This window comes from Balaenoptera musculus, chromosome 3 (assembly GCF_009873245.2).
Source record: "Balaenoptera musculus isolate JJ_BM4_2016_0621 chromosome 3, mBalMus1.pri.v3, whole genome shotgun sequence".
NCBI classification, from domain to species: Eukaryota; Metazoa; Chordata; class Mammalia; order Artiodactyla; family Balaenopteridae; genus Balaenoptera; species Balaenoptera musculus.
This window is the reverse complement of record NC_045787.1, coordinates 109,266,592-109,282,733: the sequence shown is the minus strand read 5'-3', so window position 1 is coordinate 109,282,733 and position 16,142 is coordinate 109,266,592. Positions and strand designations below refer to the sequence as shown.

Here is a 16,142-nt window from a genome sequence, read left to right as displayed (position 1 = left end):
GCCTCATACACAAACTATAACCCACAAGTCATATCCTGTGGCAGACTACAGCTCACATTAGCCATTGAATGCAAATGAGTCTCAATCAAAGAAGAAAGGAAATTAAAATTTTCATTGTGGCCTTAGAAGGCTCCATGACTCTCTTAGTTACTTGTTGCCCTTGGCATGCTGGTATTTTATGTGGGCAGGGTGAAACTGGCTGTGGTCAGGGTGAGACTTTAAGCTTTTGATTTGTTCCCTTATTTTGAAAGGGTTAAAAAGATGTTGCATGTTTTGGTATAATTTTAGTACTAGTATTAATTTTTGTCATATGTGTGTGAGCAAGAATGAAAAGAGAATGCTCATTCACTGTTACTAGATCCATATTCTTGCAGAGAACATGTCTTTAAAAGGCAAATTTCAATGACTTGACACTTCTTTTTCTCCTTTAATTTTTTAAAATAACAGCTTTACTGAGATATGTCACATACTATAAAATTCATCCTTTTAAGTATATAATTCAGTGGTTTTTAGTATTTTCACAGAGTTGTACAACCATTATTGACTATCTCATATCATAACATTTTCCTTGCTCCCAAAAGAAACCCTATGTCTATTAGCAGTCATTCCCTCTTCCTTCATCCCCGCAGCCCCTAGCAACCAATATTCTACTTTTTGCCGCTATGGATTTGCCTCTTCTGGGCATTTCATATAAATAGAATCATACCATATGTGACTTTTGTGTCTGGCTTCCTTGATTTAGCATAGTGTTCCCAAGGTTCATCCATACTGTAGCATGTGTCGGTACTTTTCTTTTTATTGCCAAATAATATTTCATTGTATGGCTATACCACGTTTTGTTTATCCATTTATCAGTTGATTGACATCTGAGTTGTCTCTACTTTTTTGCTATAAATGAATAATGCTGCTATGAACATTTGTATAGAGGTTTTTGTGTGGACATATGTTTTCAGTTCTCTTGGTGTAGATACCTAGGATTAGAATTACTGGATCATATAGTAACTATGTTTAATCTTTTGAGGAACTACCCCACTGTTTTCCAAAATGGCTACCATTTTCCAATCGTACCAGCAATGTATGACAGTTCTAGTTTTTCCACATCTTCACCAACATTTGTTATTGTCTGTCTTTTTAATTTTAGTACTTTAACTTTTAAAAACATTTTATCACTTATGCACATGGTCACACACACAGACTTTAAATAGAAAGCCAAAAATCTCCTGCCCTGCTTTCACTGTTTCTTATCCCAAGTCCCGTTCCCAACAGTCCACCCTCCCTTTTTTGTTTTTAGTTTTTCTGGTGGTTACCATTATAACTCCAAAGATTTCTTGATTTACTTACTATTGGTTTTACTTTATTGGTTTTTTCACTTTTTATTATAAAAACTTTCAAACACGTGTAAAAGCAGAGTAGTGTAATCAACCGTCATGTACCCATCCCCAACTACAACATTCATCAATTACTGACCACCTTGCCAACTATTTTTTTTATCAACTTTAGATATTTTGTATTGATTTCCCCATTGAAAAGTGAGAGTTTACCTTATTTATACTGCCCCTTCCAAATTTTTTATAGTAAGTTATTTTTAGATCTTCTGTCACGTTTCCAAGTTTGAATAAATACTTAAGTCTCTTGTTCTTATTCCATCAACCTTAGACAGTGTTGGTGCCCCCCCCTCTTTCTTTCCTTTTGCTTTTACCTCTCAATCATTTTGAGCTATTCCTTTTCTGTTGTCAGTTTGATAGAATTTAGTCTGTTCTGTAACCATAATTAAGTCTTCCATGCTTTGTCTATTGGTTGGTTCGAAGGCTTGAGAATCAAAAGAATTTACATTATTAGGACATTAAATATTGTTCACTGCAGTGCCAGATAGTGTGCTAGAATTATTTCCCCACCGTGGACTCAATATAGCAACCCTTGTGCCAATGGGAAAAGAATGTTCTAAGCATTCAGTTGACACTTTTTAAATTCAGAATTACTTGATAGTCAGTGGGACTTATGGACCCACTCTGCAAGCTCTTTTAATTATCATTTACATCTTGTGTGGCCTTGTATTCTTTAATCATTTCATGCATTATGTCCCCAATGAGAGAGGGAACTCCTTGAGAGGGAAGTGGTCTTTCCTTTTTAATTCCCACACCAATTTTAGTCTCTCAGTAAATTAAATTGGTTTCCCCAAAAGTTGGCAAGTAAATATAGTCTATGCCATTAAAATGACATCATGCTGTCAGATTCTGCAAATACTTTATTTTATGATGAGTTATAAATATATAAATATTTTTAAAATAAGGCTATTAAAAATTCATAAATTAAAATATTCAGCTTCAACACTTTGAGTATTTCTCCTTCATAATCGTCTTTAGCCTTTCCAAGAAGTCTTTCAACGTACTCTTCTTGGCTTCATTCACAGAACAAGTCTACAAAAGAAACATTTCATTAGTTTGCATTGCTAAGTATTTGAGTCTTGCTCATGCCTGTCTACCTGGGTCAAGCCTATGCTGCCACTTGCCACCTGAACAATGATCCAACCAGGCCCTCCAGTCTGGCTTGACTCTGCCACTAGGCCAACAGGGTTTGCCTGTTTTCGGTGCATGCTACTTACACTCCTAGAAATGGCCACTGTACCATCACTGTCTGCCTTCAGGGTGTGGCCATCCCTGGAGAGGTGTGTCACAGCTAGGTTCTGCTCAGGGGCGTAACATGAAGGTGGAGGCTCAGACCTGCCTGCTGCCATCTTGAGCCCGTGGCCATCTGGACTGCTGAGAGAGAGATTCAGTCCATTTGCCCCCCTGCCCATTAACCAGAAACATCATAGCTTGGCAGCCCTTCAGGTGGAAAGGATTCCTGGTACCTACCACCAGGCCACTGCTTCAGTTTGAATCTCAGCTCTACCAAATTATTAACTGCATTGCTTAAGACAAACTACTTCGTTTATAAAAACTTCAGTTTCCTCCTTTGTAAAAGGGGAACAATAGTGCCTACTTCCTAAGATAATTAAGAGGCTCAAAAGAGACAATGAGTGTAGTGTCATCTCCCTGTTCTATTACCTTGTAAATAAGGCAGCAGGGAGGGGATGAATGTCCCCAATTCCTCTACTTGGCATTAGATAACATCTACTCTTGGCTCTGCCTCTTTCCTACCATCAGTTCTCCCCTCTTACTGGATCATTCCCACTGGTATACTGACATGCTCCATATAGACCTCACCTTAAAAGAACTTCCTTCGCGCCATACCTGCCCTTCAGCTATTGTACTATTTCTCTGTGACGTTACAGGAAAGCACCTCGAAGGAGTTTTTATACTCAGTGCCCCTTTCTTTTCACTCCTCCCCACCCCCATTCTCTATGGAATCCACTCTAGTCAGGCTTTCATTCCCGAATCTCCATTTATATCAGCATCACCGGTAACCTCCCTCATGACAAATCCAGTGGCCATTCTCAGTGTTCATCGTTCTTGACTTTTTAGTACATTTGACACAGTTGATCACTCCCTTCTTCTTAAAAGAATTTCTTCACTTGCCTTCTGGGGTGCCACGCATTCTTTGACTTCTCCTACTTCACTGGCTACTTCTCAGTCTCTTTTGCTGGACCCTCCTCTTCCTGACCTCTATATGTTAGAGTGCCTCTGGGCTCAGTCCTTGGATTTTGTTCTTCTCTATGTGACTTTATTTTTTTTTAAAAAGCCTCCCTGCTTCTTTTTTTTTTTTTAATTTATTTATATATTTTTGGCTGCATTGGGGCTGCGTTGGTTCTTCGTTGCTACATGTGGGCTTTCTCTGGTTGCGGTGAGCAGGGGCTACTCTTCCTCGTGGTGCGCGGGCTTCTCATTGCCGTGTTGTCTCTCGTTGCGGAGCACGGGCTCTAGGCGTGTGGACTTTAGTAGTTGTGGCTCGCGGGCTCTAGAGCGCAGGCTCAGTAGTCGTGGCACACAGGCCTAGTTGCTCAGTGGCATGTGGGATCTTCCCGGACCAGGGCTCGAACCCATGTCCCCTGCATTGGCAGGCGGATTCCCAACCACTGCGCCACCAGGGAAGTCCAGGCCTGTGGCTTTAAACAACATCTTTCTAAGAACTCTTCACTTAATATCGCAAGTTCTGACATCTCCCTTAAGCTTCAGACTTTTTCAACAAGCTTATCAACATCTTCACGTGACTATTCAGTAGGTACCTCAGACTTACTATGTATAAAATTCAACTCCTGACCTTAAGCTCAGCCTCCAGCCCTGATCACCCCCAGTCTTCCATATCTGTTAACAGCACCAACCATTTCCCAAGGGGCCCAGGCTAGGAACCAGGAGGCCACCTTTTACTGTTTCCCTCACCCCCACAATAGATGTGTCAGCAAGTTCTTCTGGCTCTATTTGTGGTTACATCCCAAATCTGACGATGTCTGCCACTTCCACCCTGTCACACCCACCATCATCTCCAGGCTGGAATACTGTGGTAGCCTCTCAGCAGGCCATCTTGCTTCTATGCTTACCCCTACTCAGTCTATTTACTGCACAGTAGCCAGAATGGTCATTTTAAAAATTACATAAATCAGATCGTGGTCTCTGCCTTGCTTAAAACCCTGTGGGAATTTCCCACCATGCTTGGGGCAGAATCCATAGGCCCTGTGTGATCTCCTATTAAAATCCTCCTCCCTCACTCTGATCCAGGCCCTCCTGTTGGTCTTTGAACACATGAAGCTCATTTCTACCTTAGGGCCTTTGCACAGCTGTTCCCTCTGCCTGGAATGTTCCTTCCAAATTAGTAACATGGCCGGCTCTGTCACTTAATTCAAATATCCGCTCAGATGATGTCATCAACTACTAAGTCAGCCCTCTCCCTCATGACCCCTGTATGTTCTTTATATGTTCTGTATTTTTCTTCATGGCACTTACCACTACTGGAATCATATGCTTGTTTGCTTTTCTCACTCACCCATTACAACATTCTGTAAGAGCAAGAACTGTATCCCCAGTGCCTAGAACAGCACCTGTAAGCAACACTCACAGAGCCTCAACAAATATTTGTCGAATGAATGAATGGGTTGATTAACCAAGTGTACTACTATTCATAAGGAGAAATATCTTAGAAGTAAGGCTGCCATCCATTGGAAGGCAAGCTGTTGGCATAATGCAGCTTACCATGTTTGCCATGCTGCTGAGGTTCCTGTGAAGTCCATTCAGGAGTCTGTTCAAGCACTTGTGGTATCCGTAGATATGCCGAAGCACAGTCGCGGCCCTGCAGAAAGTTTCCTTCTCAGTTGTGTTCTAGAAAGAGAAATTCCACAGATAGCCACTACTAGCTCGATTTTGAACATTGGAGAGAGATGTTTCCTTCTGATTTCTTCTTTCCAGAAGGACAAGTGGAAAAGGTGAATGTGCTCAACTGTGGATCAGGTATTCAAGTATTCCTGCCATGTGAATGGAGGCTGCCCATCACAGTAAACAACCTCTTCCAGTTACTTGCAAATGCAGCAGCCTTTTCCTGAAACCTCCCAATTTCTTTTCCCTTGGAGGGTTTTGCTGAAGGGGTACCTGAATCAAGTCACTCAACTAAGTAAATGGGAGAGTGGGGATTTGCATGCGGGGCCATCTGTCTACAACCCATGTCTGTTTCTTTACCCCATGCAAGCTCTTCTTTCTGTGGATGCAGTTGTATGTACATCAGCTCGTAATCAGAGTCTGCTCTCTCTTATTCCTGTAATTTATAGTTTTTGAATCCAGGTTCCCTGGAAATCCCACATGTTTGTTGAATAAATGAATGCCCATCCTTTGGCCTGGACAGTGCCACTTTGGCCAGCACTCTCCATTTAACCCTCCTCCTAGGAAGTAGCAGTGTGAGGAGATAAGACATGTCCCCACACAGCTAGAGGTGAGTGCCAGGATCAGAGCTAGGTGCCCCAGGAGTCTGGCCTGGGGAGATGAGGGGCAGCTTCTCAGAAAGGGTGCTGGGCCTTGGACAGAGTTTATGTTAGGGGCTTCTAGGCTCGAATGTGCAGGGTCAGAACCTCCTTGGAATACTGGCAGCCCTGGTGTGAGTCTGGCCACGTGGCTCTTCCTGGGGACCTTTGAGCCTCAGAAGAGGGCTTGTACAAGTGGGAAACCAGCTCTTTTTGAGGACCTGGGAGAGGGAATGTGTCTTGGCCTGGTCAGGCCTGGTGTGTCCTCTCTCTCTCCACTGAAGAACAAAGGCCCGGAGCCTGGAGGGTGTCTTAGCTTGAGCCCAGTCCAGCTCAGATAAACCTGTCTCCAGCCTCTGCCAGGACCTGCTCTTGTTCCTTGCCACTCAAAATGTGGCCCATGAAGCAGCAGCGTGGGTGTCACCTGGGAACTTGTTAGAAATGCAGAATCTCAGACCTCCCTCTGGACCCACTGAGTCACAATGTGCATTAACAGGATCTCCACTGTCCAAGCAGCTTTTTAGGTTCTTCCATATTTTTTCTGATTACCAAACTTTTTACTATAAAAGTAATATACATTCAACAAAAGTGAATTCACTCATTATCCCATTAGCCAGAGAGAACTACTGTTAAGATTTTGGTAAATATCTCTCCAGATTTTTTTAATATATATATATATATTTTTTTTTTTTTGCAATAGGGACCAACTATTGATACTCTTTTATAACCTTTTTACACTTAACATATAGTACTAGCAATTTCTTAAATCATTCAGTAATGTTTAAGCACGTGATTGAGAGCTGTGTACGAACCTAGGGCATATTTGTGCCATAGTTGATCAATTCCCTATCACTGCAGTTTTTTGCTTCTGTAAATAAAGTGGCAGCAATTCATCTGTATAAATCTTTGTGTTCATCTCTTATTTCTTTAGGCTAAATTCTAGGAGTGCAGTTCATATTTTAGGGTTTTTCCAGGAAGATCTTGTCCCAGACCGAGGCGCCAGAATCCTAGACTATGAAAGCTTCTCCTTTCCGCTCTGGAGCTTGATGGCCCATGGGCAGGGCCTTTGGAAGGACATGTATGTACTTAATGAAGTACATGTCCTTCCAAAGGGCATATACTCTGGCTGGAAATTTAAGAGCAGCACCAGTATCTCTGGGCTCTGGGAGTCAAGAAACTTCCCATAAATCACCATACCTCTGGGGGGCTTTGTGGGTGAGCAGAGGTGGCGAGGCCAAGGAGAAGGCAGACACTAGCTGAGTATGCAGATGGAGGCAGACGCCTGTGTTGCTGGAGAGAGAACAATGAGGTTCAAGAATGCCAAAAGGAGAAGAGATCCTTTGCTTATTTTTCCATCAAAATCTGATGAGCCTTTTCTAAAACGTTGGCTAGGAGCTTAGAAATTATACTGTCTCAGTTTTGAGTATGTAGCCATTTAAGGTAGGAAAACACCCTCTAAAGATATTTTTCAGGGACTTCCCTGGCCGTCCAGCGGTTAAGACTTCGCCTTCCAGTGCAGGGGGTTGTGGGTTCGATCCGTGGTCGGGGAGCTAAGATCCCACATGCCTTGCAGCCAAAGAACCAAAACATAAAACAGAAGCAATATTGTAACAAATTCAATAAAGACTTTAAAAATGGTCCACATGAAAAAATCTTTAAAAATAACTAAAAAGATATTTTTCAAAAGACTTTCTAAAGGTGATTAGGATAAGTATAGAAAAGAGTTTGAATCAAATGGAAAACTTTTAAAAGAAGGAATTCTAAAGGCAGTTTTAGTTAAAGGCCTTAATGTTTTAGTTCCATTGGCATTGCGGCAACAGGATGACACTCTGACCGCCCACTTTTTTGACAGCTTGTCCAGCTTTCGCTGCCTGAGTGTGCCTTGCTTAGCTCAGAGAGCACACTTTGAGGAGCCACACGGACTCTGCAGTTCAGAACTGCTCAGGAAAGAGGCTCAAAAGGGAGACCTGGTCTCCTGCCAGATAGAAGCCCACCCCTCATGGGAATACAGCAGTGGTGGCACACCACTTGGGAGACTTCTTCTGTGCAGGGATTCTACTAGAGTTCTAACTTGGGTCTTGACTAGCTTCACTTAAGGACATACAGATCCATCCTGTATGTATTGTATTCATTATCTCCACTTATGCCCAAATTTAGTCAGCGAATGTGATATATGAAAAAATCCTCTACTTTCACTTTTAAAAAAAGATTTGAGGGTTGGCATAGAGCTCTCTGAAAAATTATGGACTTTTGCTCCCTTTGGTAGTAGGAAATACCTCCAACTAATGGTCCACCCAAGAAGTCTTTCCTAGGCCAGCCAGCTTGCTTGCTTTCCACCTTGCTCTTCCTCAGACCACCTAACTTCAGAGACACTCGGGAGGCATTGCATGTGGAACCCAGGATTTAGATCAGCACATTCTTCCAGCATTTGCCAAGAGCAGGATGCCACGCAATTTGGGCATAATGGAACTCTTGATCCCCAAAAGCACTAAAATGAATATGCTGGATTTTGGAAAGATGTTCTTCTTGAGAACACAAAGAAGTAACTTTTCCTCCCACATAGCACCTTTGTGGGTTTTGAAAATAACAACCTTTCTTTGTTCTGAAGTATCTTAATAGATAAGTAAGCAGTGCTGAGTCTTTGAGGAAAAGAGAAGAATGGAAAAATGAGATTGTTAATCCAGGAGGAATAGAAGCAGTTCGGGAGAAGGCGTGAGATAGGTAAGAGTGAAGGAAGGCAGCGGGGACTGGCCTGCACCTTGGCGGGGGTGAGGGCTGGCTGGGTCTTCTAGAGCAGCCCAGAGTGGGGTCGCACTGGGCTCGCAGTCATGGAGGGTTTGATCATTTCCTACCGCTGGCCCCTTTCTTAGAATGATTGCTTCTCTACAACCAGTTTTTGCCTTTAATCAAGAGTTATATCATACAATAACATTTTCCACTAACTCGAGAGTTGGATTCCAACCAACTTTCAAAATTGCTTTCAAATCTTCAGATGTAGAAACTGAGGCACAAAGAGGTGTGGAGACTTGCCAAAGGCCACATAGTTAGTTAATGGCAGAACTGGGGCTAAAGCCACAGACTGTCTCACTTCCAAACCCTCGGCACTTCTGCTGGGGCCCTGCCCTTGGCTTTGGTAGCACCCTCCCAGCAGTGCAGCCAACCTCTGGAGAGCCCAGAGCACAGCTCAGTGGACTCTTGGCTATTTTATTTCTATATATATACAATATTAATATATGAGATATATAAAGTATTAATACATTATATATATATAATATATAAATTTATATATATATATAAAATCTCCAAGTCCTTCCAACCTGCTGATGGACAGATACAGTCTGATACGGGATGAGATTCTGAAGGATAAAATTATATAATATGTATTATATAATATTATATATTATATGTTTATATTATATACTATTATATAATTATATTACAGTATTATATATCATTGTATATCAGACTCCTGGAATAATCTTTAATGAAGTGAGACAGTCCAGATAAAGGCCTGAAGACCAGCTTTGCTCACGACCAGGACAGGTCTGCCCTGTGGCCTGGGTGCTGGGGTGTGGCCCTGCCCAAGCCATAGGGCTTCACTCCTGGCCACGTTACCCTGTAGTACATGTGGAAAGCAGGTGGTTAGGAGACCACTGGTAAATTGAAGCTTTGGGTTTTTCATTCTCAGTTGTGTGTTTCCATGAAAACAGGAACTGATGTGCAGAAAGCTATTGATATGGCTGTAGTCATGTGTTTGTCAGAGAAAAATGCACTATCAGCTGTCAAATCTATCTCCTCCCACTGCAGATCGGGGGGCGGGGGTGAGATGCAGCAGGAGGAGGAAAGGTGAGATGCTCTGGCAGGAGCAGCCGGAGGCAGGGATATGTTGGCCCCTGTCCAGCAGGACGGTTCTGGACAGGCCAGAGGGGAGTTGGCAGGACAGAGCAAGCTGAGGGTCTCTGGACAGCCATGCCCGGAGCTGGTGGGCTGTTAGGTGACCAGGCTGCGGAAGAGGAGGGGCTCTGGCGATACCTTTTCTGTTGCCATAGGAAGTCTCTTAGACAAAATGAAAGCTCTCTCAACCTGTAATCTCAATATCTGTTTTTGTGCGAGTATTTGGTTTTTCAGAAATGTATGGGCCAGAAAAATTCTCTCCTTCAACAGCATTTATTGAGTGCCTCCTATATTCCAGGTGCTCGACCTGGGTTGGGTAAAATCCTAAAGAGCTTTTCCTGGACTGGGATCTGAATTATGACTACAAAACCCAAGGTTTCTATTACACATCTTCTAAATCAAGTGAAACCAGAAACACAAAAATGTATTTGAGAGTAAAGATCAGAATTCTCAGTCTTTGAGAACGTTTCACCCATTATAGTTAATTTGGGCCTGTTCCCTTTATGTTAAAAAAAATTTCTTGTTCGAACACTTGTGGATGGCTCTCCTCACCAAGTCACCCATCTGCCAAAGCAGACCCGGGACAGCTCTTACCTTTGGGGCGGCAAAGACGTCTGCTACAGGCAGCTCCATGCACGAGTTCTTGGCCCAGGCAGGAACGAGAGAGCAAGAGACAAGAGTTACCTCCAACTGCACAGGGTAAGCCTTGCTGAGCAGCTCTGACTCCCTCAAACTGAGAAAACTTCCTGTGGTCCCTCGGGGAAAAAAAGTGCCAGGAGAAAAGTCTCCACACTGCTCCCCATCCTATCACCAACCACCAACTACCAACTCTCTAGAAGCTGTTATGTTCTTTTCACAGTCTAAGAAATACGCACAGCATCACCAGAACATCTGGAGAGATGGTGCCAGATAGCTTACTCACCTTTCTTGCTGTGAGGATGTTCAGCGTTTTGATGATCTCTTGTAAGGTAATATCGCACTTGTGTCCATGGACGAAGTTGCTGGTACATGCCAGTAAGCAGACTAGCATTGGGATCAGTTGGGAGGTGAGACCCATTAATAGATCTCTATTTGCACTGACGATGAGAGACAATCAGTTTACCGGGAGAAGCTAACAATGCAATTCTGACAAAGATATCTCTATATATAGATTTAAAATTGCTGAAACTGAGGGAAAATAAGTTTACATTGGAAATTTTCATTACACCAGGTTGTCAGTCATGTGGGACCAATCAGCGCCTCTCTTCCAGGAGAAAAAATGCCTCACAAAAACAGGTAAAATGTTCCTGTGAAATCAGACCAGTAGGAAAATGAAACCTTTTTTTTTAAAATTAACTACAAAGTATCAGCATAGGAAATTACACCATAATTTGCTCTTTAGGTTAGTCTTATCAGCTTGGGGTTGCTGCTGGCTTTTTGCTTTGCATAGAAGGAAGAGGCCACAGGTGTCCGAATTTGTTTTAGTGCAGCCCTCCTGGGGAAAGATAGAGTAATATCAAGAAAGTTTGACTTGATTAGTATTTCAACCTGGCTTCTTCCAAGTATGGGTGGCATCTGGGAAACTCTCCTTTTGTGGAAAAGCTGATCTGGGGTTATTTCTCTGGGTAGAAGGAAAGTAATAGGCACAGATTCTCTCCTGTCCTAGCACTCAGGCATGCCGTTCTTCCAAATTTAGGATTTTGGCCAAGGACTTGTAATATGAGGTGGGGCTTAGTTAGGGTCACATCAGGTCCATAAGTCTTTACCAATAAGGAGGCTCTAGGCAAAGTATGCCTATCCGGAGTTTTCAGGAATGACCACTTTGAGGGACTTCCCCTGGCGGTCCAGTGGTTAAGACTCAGCACTTCCACTGCAGGGGGCGAGGGTTCGATCCCTGGTCAGGGAACTATGATCCCACGTGCCATGTGGCAAAAAAATAAAAATTAAAAATAGAAGATAAAAGAGTAATTAAAAAAAAAAAAGGAATGACCACTTTGAAAATGGAATTTAATTTAAATACAACCTCAGCTAATTAGGGAAAAAGAGCCATAATTTCTCAGATTTACCAATCAGTTGTCCTGACCAAGGTGCCACCACTTGCCCCAGTGCTTCAGTCTAATTTCTATGGACCTGGTGAGGCGCTGCACGCCCCCATTGTTCACTCAGATGCCTGCGCCCCAGCACGCGACTGCTTATTCCTCCCTGAGCATTTCCTTCTCTTTCCTCTCCACTTCCCTTCTCTTGGTTTCTGACCTTCCTCTCCCTACTGATTTCCTCTGGAAGGTCACACAGAAAAGGTGACTGCTTAGGTCGTTCCTACGTTTTGGCTCTTATTGCAGTGATTTGTACTCCGTGAAAGAAAGGATCTGGATAGTTGTATCAAAAAGGTCCTTGGACCATATTTAGGATCCTTCCATTGGGACTGTGCAGGGGATTTGCCGGACTCAGTGCAGTGACTTCTGACACCAACTGTGTGGAGTTGGGCCAAACCTCCCAGGTTAAGGGCACAGCCTCCACAAGACTGCCCTCACTTCATACACTGGCTGAAAATTTGGGAGTCCCCAGTCCACCTTCACTTCTGTCCAACTGGCTACCAGTTTGAGTTCCCACTATCCTCTCAGGTTCAATAATTTGCTAGAATGACTCACGGAACTCAGGGGAGCATTATACCTAAGGTTATAGTTTTATTACAGCAAAAGGATACAAACCAGACCCAGCCAAAAGAAGAGACACAGAGGGCGAGGTCTAGGAGGGCCCCAGACATGAAGCCTCCTCTGTCTTCTCTCCCTGGAGTCACAGCGTGTCGCTTCCGCAGCACCTTGATGTGTGACTCCACACAGAGCATGCCAACCAGGGCAGCTCATCAGAGCTTCGGTGTCTAGTTTTACCGGGGTGTCATTCAGTAGGCATAACTGATGGAATCCTTGGCCACTTGACTGACCTCATCCTCCAGCCCCCTCCCTGGAGATCGGGCTGATATCACAGCAGCTTAATGGTGTGACCAGTCTCCACCTTGAGTGGCCTCATTAGCATAAACTATTAGGTCCTGCCACAAATAGCAAAGATACTCCTATAACTTGGAAAATCCCAAGGATTTAGGGGCTACCTCCCAGGAACTGGTGACAAAGACCTGTCAAATTCTTTGTTCAAGGGGTTTGGAGGTTACCTCCCAAGAGCCAGGACAAAGATCAGAGACCTCTCTGGGTAAGTTAATTCTTTTTTTTTTTAACAGCTATTTCTTTTTTCCCCCAGTTTTACTGAGATATAACTGACATACAGCACTGTATGTTTAAGGTGTACGGCATAATGATTTATCTTATATATCGTGAAATGATTCCAATAAGTTCAGTTAACATCCATCATCTCATATAGATACAACAACAACAAAAAAAGAAACAAATGTTTTTCCTTGTGATGAGAACTCTTAGGATTTACTCTCTCAACAACTTTAAAATACACCACACTGCAGTGTTAACTACAGTCACCATGCTGTATGTTACATCCCCAGTTCTTATTTACAACTGGAAGTTTGTACCTTTTGACTGCCTTCATCCAGTTGCCCCTCCTTCCACCCCCCACCTTTGGTAACTGCAAATCTGATCCCTTTTTCTATGAGTTTTGTTTTTTTAGATTCATATGTTAGATTATACAGTATTTGTCTATCTGAGTTTTCACTTCAGGTTCTACATTGTCACAAATAGCAGGATTCCCTTTTTTATGGCTGAATAATATTCCATTGTACATATACCACAACTTTTTTATCCATTTATCCATGATGGACACTTAGGATGTTTCCATATCTTGGCTATTGTAAATAATGCTGCTATGAACATGGGAGTGCAGATATCTCTTTGAGTTAGTGGTTTTCTTTCCTTTGGGTATATTCCTGGAAGTGAAATTGCTGGTTTGTATGGTAGTTGTATCTTTTAATTTTTTGAGGAGGCTCCATAACTGTTTTCCACAGTGGCTGCACCAATTTACATTCCCACCAACAGTGCATGAGGGTTCCCTTTTCTCCACATCCTTGCCAACATTCTTGTCTTTTTGATGATAGTTATTCTAACAGGTGTGATGTGATATCTCATTGTGGTTTTGATTTCCATTTCCCTGATGATTAGTGATGTTGAGTACCTTTTCATGAATTTGTTGGCCATTTGTTTATCTTCTTTGGAAAAATGTCTATACAAGTTCTTTGCCCATTTTAAAATTGGAGTATTTTGTGTTTTTTGCTAGGGTAAGTTTATTCTTCGCTACACAAATGGGGGGAATTAATAAGAAAGGGCAGCCTTCCTTCCAGGATAACTAGAGACTTCAAATCCATGTTAAATATTATTTGGAGTAAAATGGTGCATAGTCCTTTTTTAAGGAAATGTTCAAGTTAAAACGGGAGTAGCCTTGCAAGTGCAGACACACGGGACAAGAGTCTGGGGTGCAGAGCACACCCCTCAAAGCCTTGAGGTTTGAGGTGGAGCTGGAGAGGAGGAGAGGTCAGCAGAATCCCAGCATGCGTGGGAGGCAATAGAAAAGCTATCTACGTGTTCAACAGTTGTTTTTTGAGCCTTTGCTGAGGGCCGAACGGTGGGATTGGAGTTCTGGGGGCAAAGATGTGAGTCAGAAAAGGAATATAATTTGGGATCCATAGCTCAGAAGCAGAATACAGCTTCTTTTTTGCTTTGTTTCAATGGTTGGATGAGGCCAGGGAAAAAAGGATAAACTCTCCAGACTGTCAGGAGTGACCAGAAGGTCCCCACCCTTCCTGCAGGGCGACACCATGGCAGCTGTGCATGTGGCTGGGTGTTCAGAGGCCAGGGAGGTGGGGGCCTGCGTGTCAGGGACGGCAGCCAGCACCCAGCCACATGAGGACAGAGGCGAAGGAGCCTCTCTCAGCCTGCGGGAGTCGCGGGCCAGGATGGCGAAGCAGGTGGGGCGGCACTAAAGCACAGAGGGAAGTTGAAGGCTGCTGGGCCCCGGCTGGGTCAGTCAGAGACTCCCTGAGCCCTGCTCCTCTTGTGTCAGCTGTGCCAGACAACACCCAGCAGAGCCCTTTCCAACTCCTCATGGGCTTCTTCATGAAAACAGTAATACTCCTCCGAGGGAGTGATACTTAGCAGAGATTGGAATAGGTAGGGGATGGCGGGGGGGTCGGTGCTAGGGCAGGGGGTCGGTGCTAGGGCAGTGGGAGGCCTAAAGGGGGGAGCTCCCCGAGGAACCAAAGAAAGCCAGTGGGCCTGGGAAGGGAACCAGGTAGAACACTGTGGCCGCCCTGTGAAGGAGGGAGCTGGTGTGGAGGGGAAGGCAGTGTGTGCTGTGGGTCTGGTGTTACTTAGCAGCAGTAGAGGGACCTGGAGTCAGTGGGAGCTGGCTGTTCTGAATCCCAGCTATGCCACTTACTCTCTGGGTGACTTGGAAAAGGGTGACCCTGTCCAGGCTTCTGCATCAAATTAGGCTAATAATAGGGGTGTGGGAAGATGATCGGAGGTAATACATATAAAGTGTTCGGTGTGCCTGCCATGTAGGAAGCCCATAAATGCCAACTGTCATTATCACCATTATCATTGTTATCATCATCATCATCATTATTATTAATAGCACTTAGGATTGGCTGAATATAGGGGTGAGGAAGAGGACCTCAGTTTTCTGGCCTGGGGAACCGCCATTCACAGAGATGGCCTTTGAGGAGGGAAGGAGGGTGGCGGAGGTGGGGCATGAACTGAGGCGCCTGCAGCTCTGAGCTGAGGAGGGTCTGCGTTGTAGACAGAGGACGAGGGGAAGCTAAGGGAACAGTGTTGCCCTGGATGGGAGGGCGAGGGAAGAGAGGGAACAGGAAATGACTGCGGCACTGGAAACACAGAAGGAGGGAGAGGAGGCAGGCAGCCAAGAGCCTGAGAGGGAACCCAGGCGTGAGCCTCCGAGGACAAGTGAGTGGTCAGCAGCATCACATGTTCCTCGGGGTCAGGCGAGATAGGGGCAGAAGGGCTTCTGCTGGATTTAGTGATGGGAGAAAATTGGCGACATCACTGAGGTGGCTTCTGGAGCGCAGTAGGCTCACGAAATGGAAGCAGTGGTGTAGATGCGTTTCGGAAGGCCAGCTATGTTGGGGTGCTAGTTGCGAGGGGTGGGGGATCACACACGATCAATAGTTATTTTTTAAATGGGACACACTTGAGCACAGGCTTCCTCAGCTCTGTAAATGGCAACTCCATCCTTCAGGGTGCTCACACCATGGTGCAAACCTCCCGTGCCCCACACCCAATCTGCCGCCAAAGCCTCTGCCTTCAAACTGCAGCCCTGCTCAGAAGCAGGGCAGATGGGGCAGAGATGAGTTGCTAACTGTTGAAGTTGGGCAGTGGATACCTGGGAGTTACCAAGACTTACATGGATAGAA

General features: G+C 44.2%; 1 protein-coding gene across 2 annotated transcripts; it reads right to left on the bottom strand.

The window, feature by feature from the left end:
* Nucleotides 1-2,227: 2,227 nt before the first annotated feature.
* On the bottom strand, nucleotides 2,228-10,900 carry IL4 (interleukin 4). Of its 2 annotated transcripts, XM_036847253.1 has the most exons (4): nucleotides 10,701-10,900; nucleotides 10,373-10,420; nucleotides 5,127-5,252; nucleotides 2,228-2,417 (listed from the first exon to the last, which is right to left on the bottom strand). In XM_036847253.1, exons 1-4 carry the CDS (start codon nucleotides 10,833-10,835, stop codon nucleotides 2,325-2,327), a joined length of 402 nt encoding a protein of 133 aa, XP_036703148.1. In that variant the 5' UTR covers nucleotides 10,836-10,900; the 3' UTR covers nucleotides 2,228-2,324. The 2 variants fall into 2 exon arrangements, with proteins under 2 accessions (XP_036703148.1, XP_036703149.1); XM_036847254.1 differs by lacking the exon at nucleotides 10,373-10,420 and having other exon boundaries at nucleotides 2,325-2,417; nucleotides 10,701-10,835.
* Between the last annotated feature and the right edge of the window lie 5,242 nt (nucleotides 10,901-16,142).

Excerpts from the sequence above, each read along its gene's own strand:
- IL4 (XM_036847253.1), bottom strand. The coding sequence starts at position 10,835 with ATGGGTCTCACCTCCCAACTGATCCCAATGCTAGTCTGCTTACTGGCA. Across the intron at positions 10,421-10,700 it reads ACATCCTCACAGCAAGAAAG|AACTCGTGCATGGAGCTGCC; the intron begins GTGAGTAAGCTA and ends GCCTGGGCCAAG. Across the intron at positions 2,418-5,126 it reads TCAGCAGCATGGCAAACATG|ACTTGTTCTGTGAATGAAGC; the intron begins GTAAGCTGCATT and ends TTTCTTTTGTAG.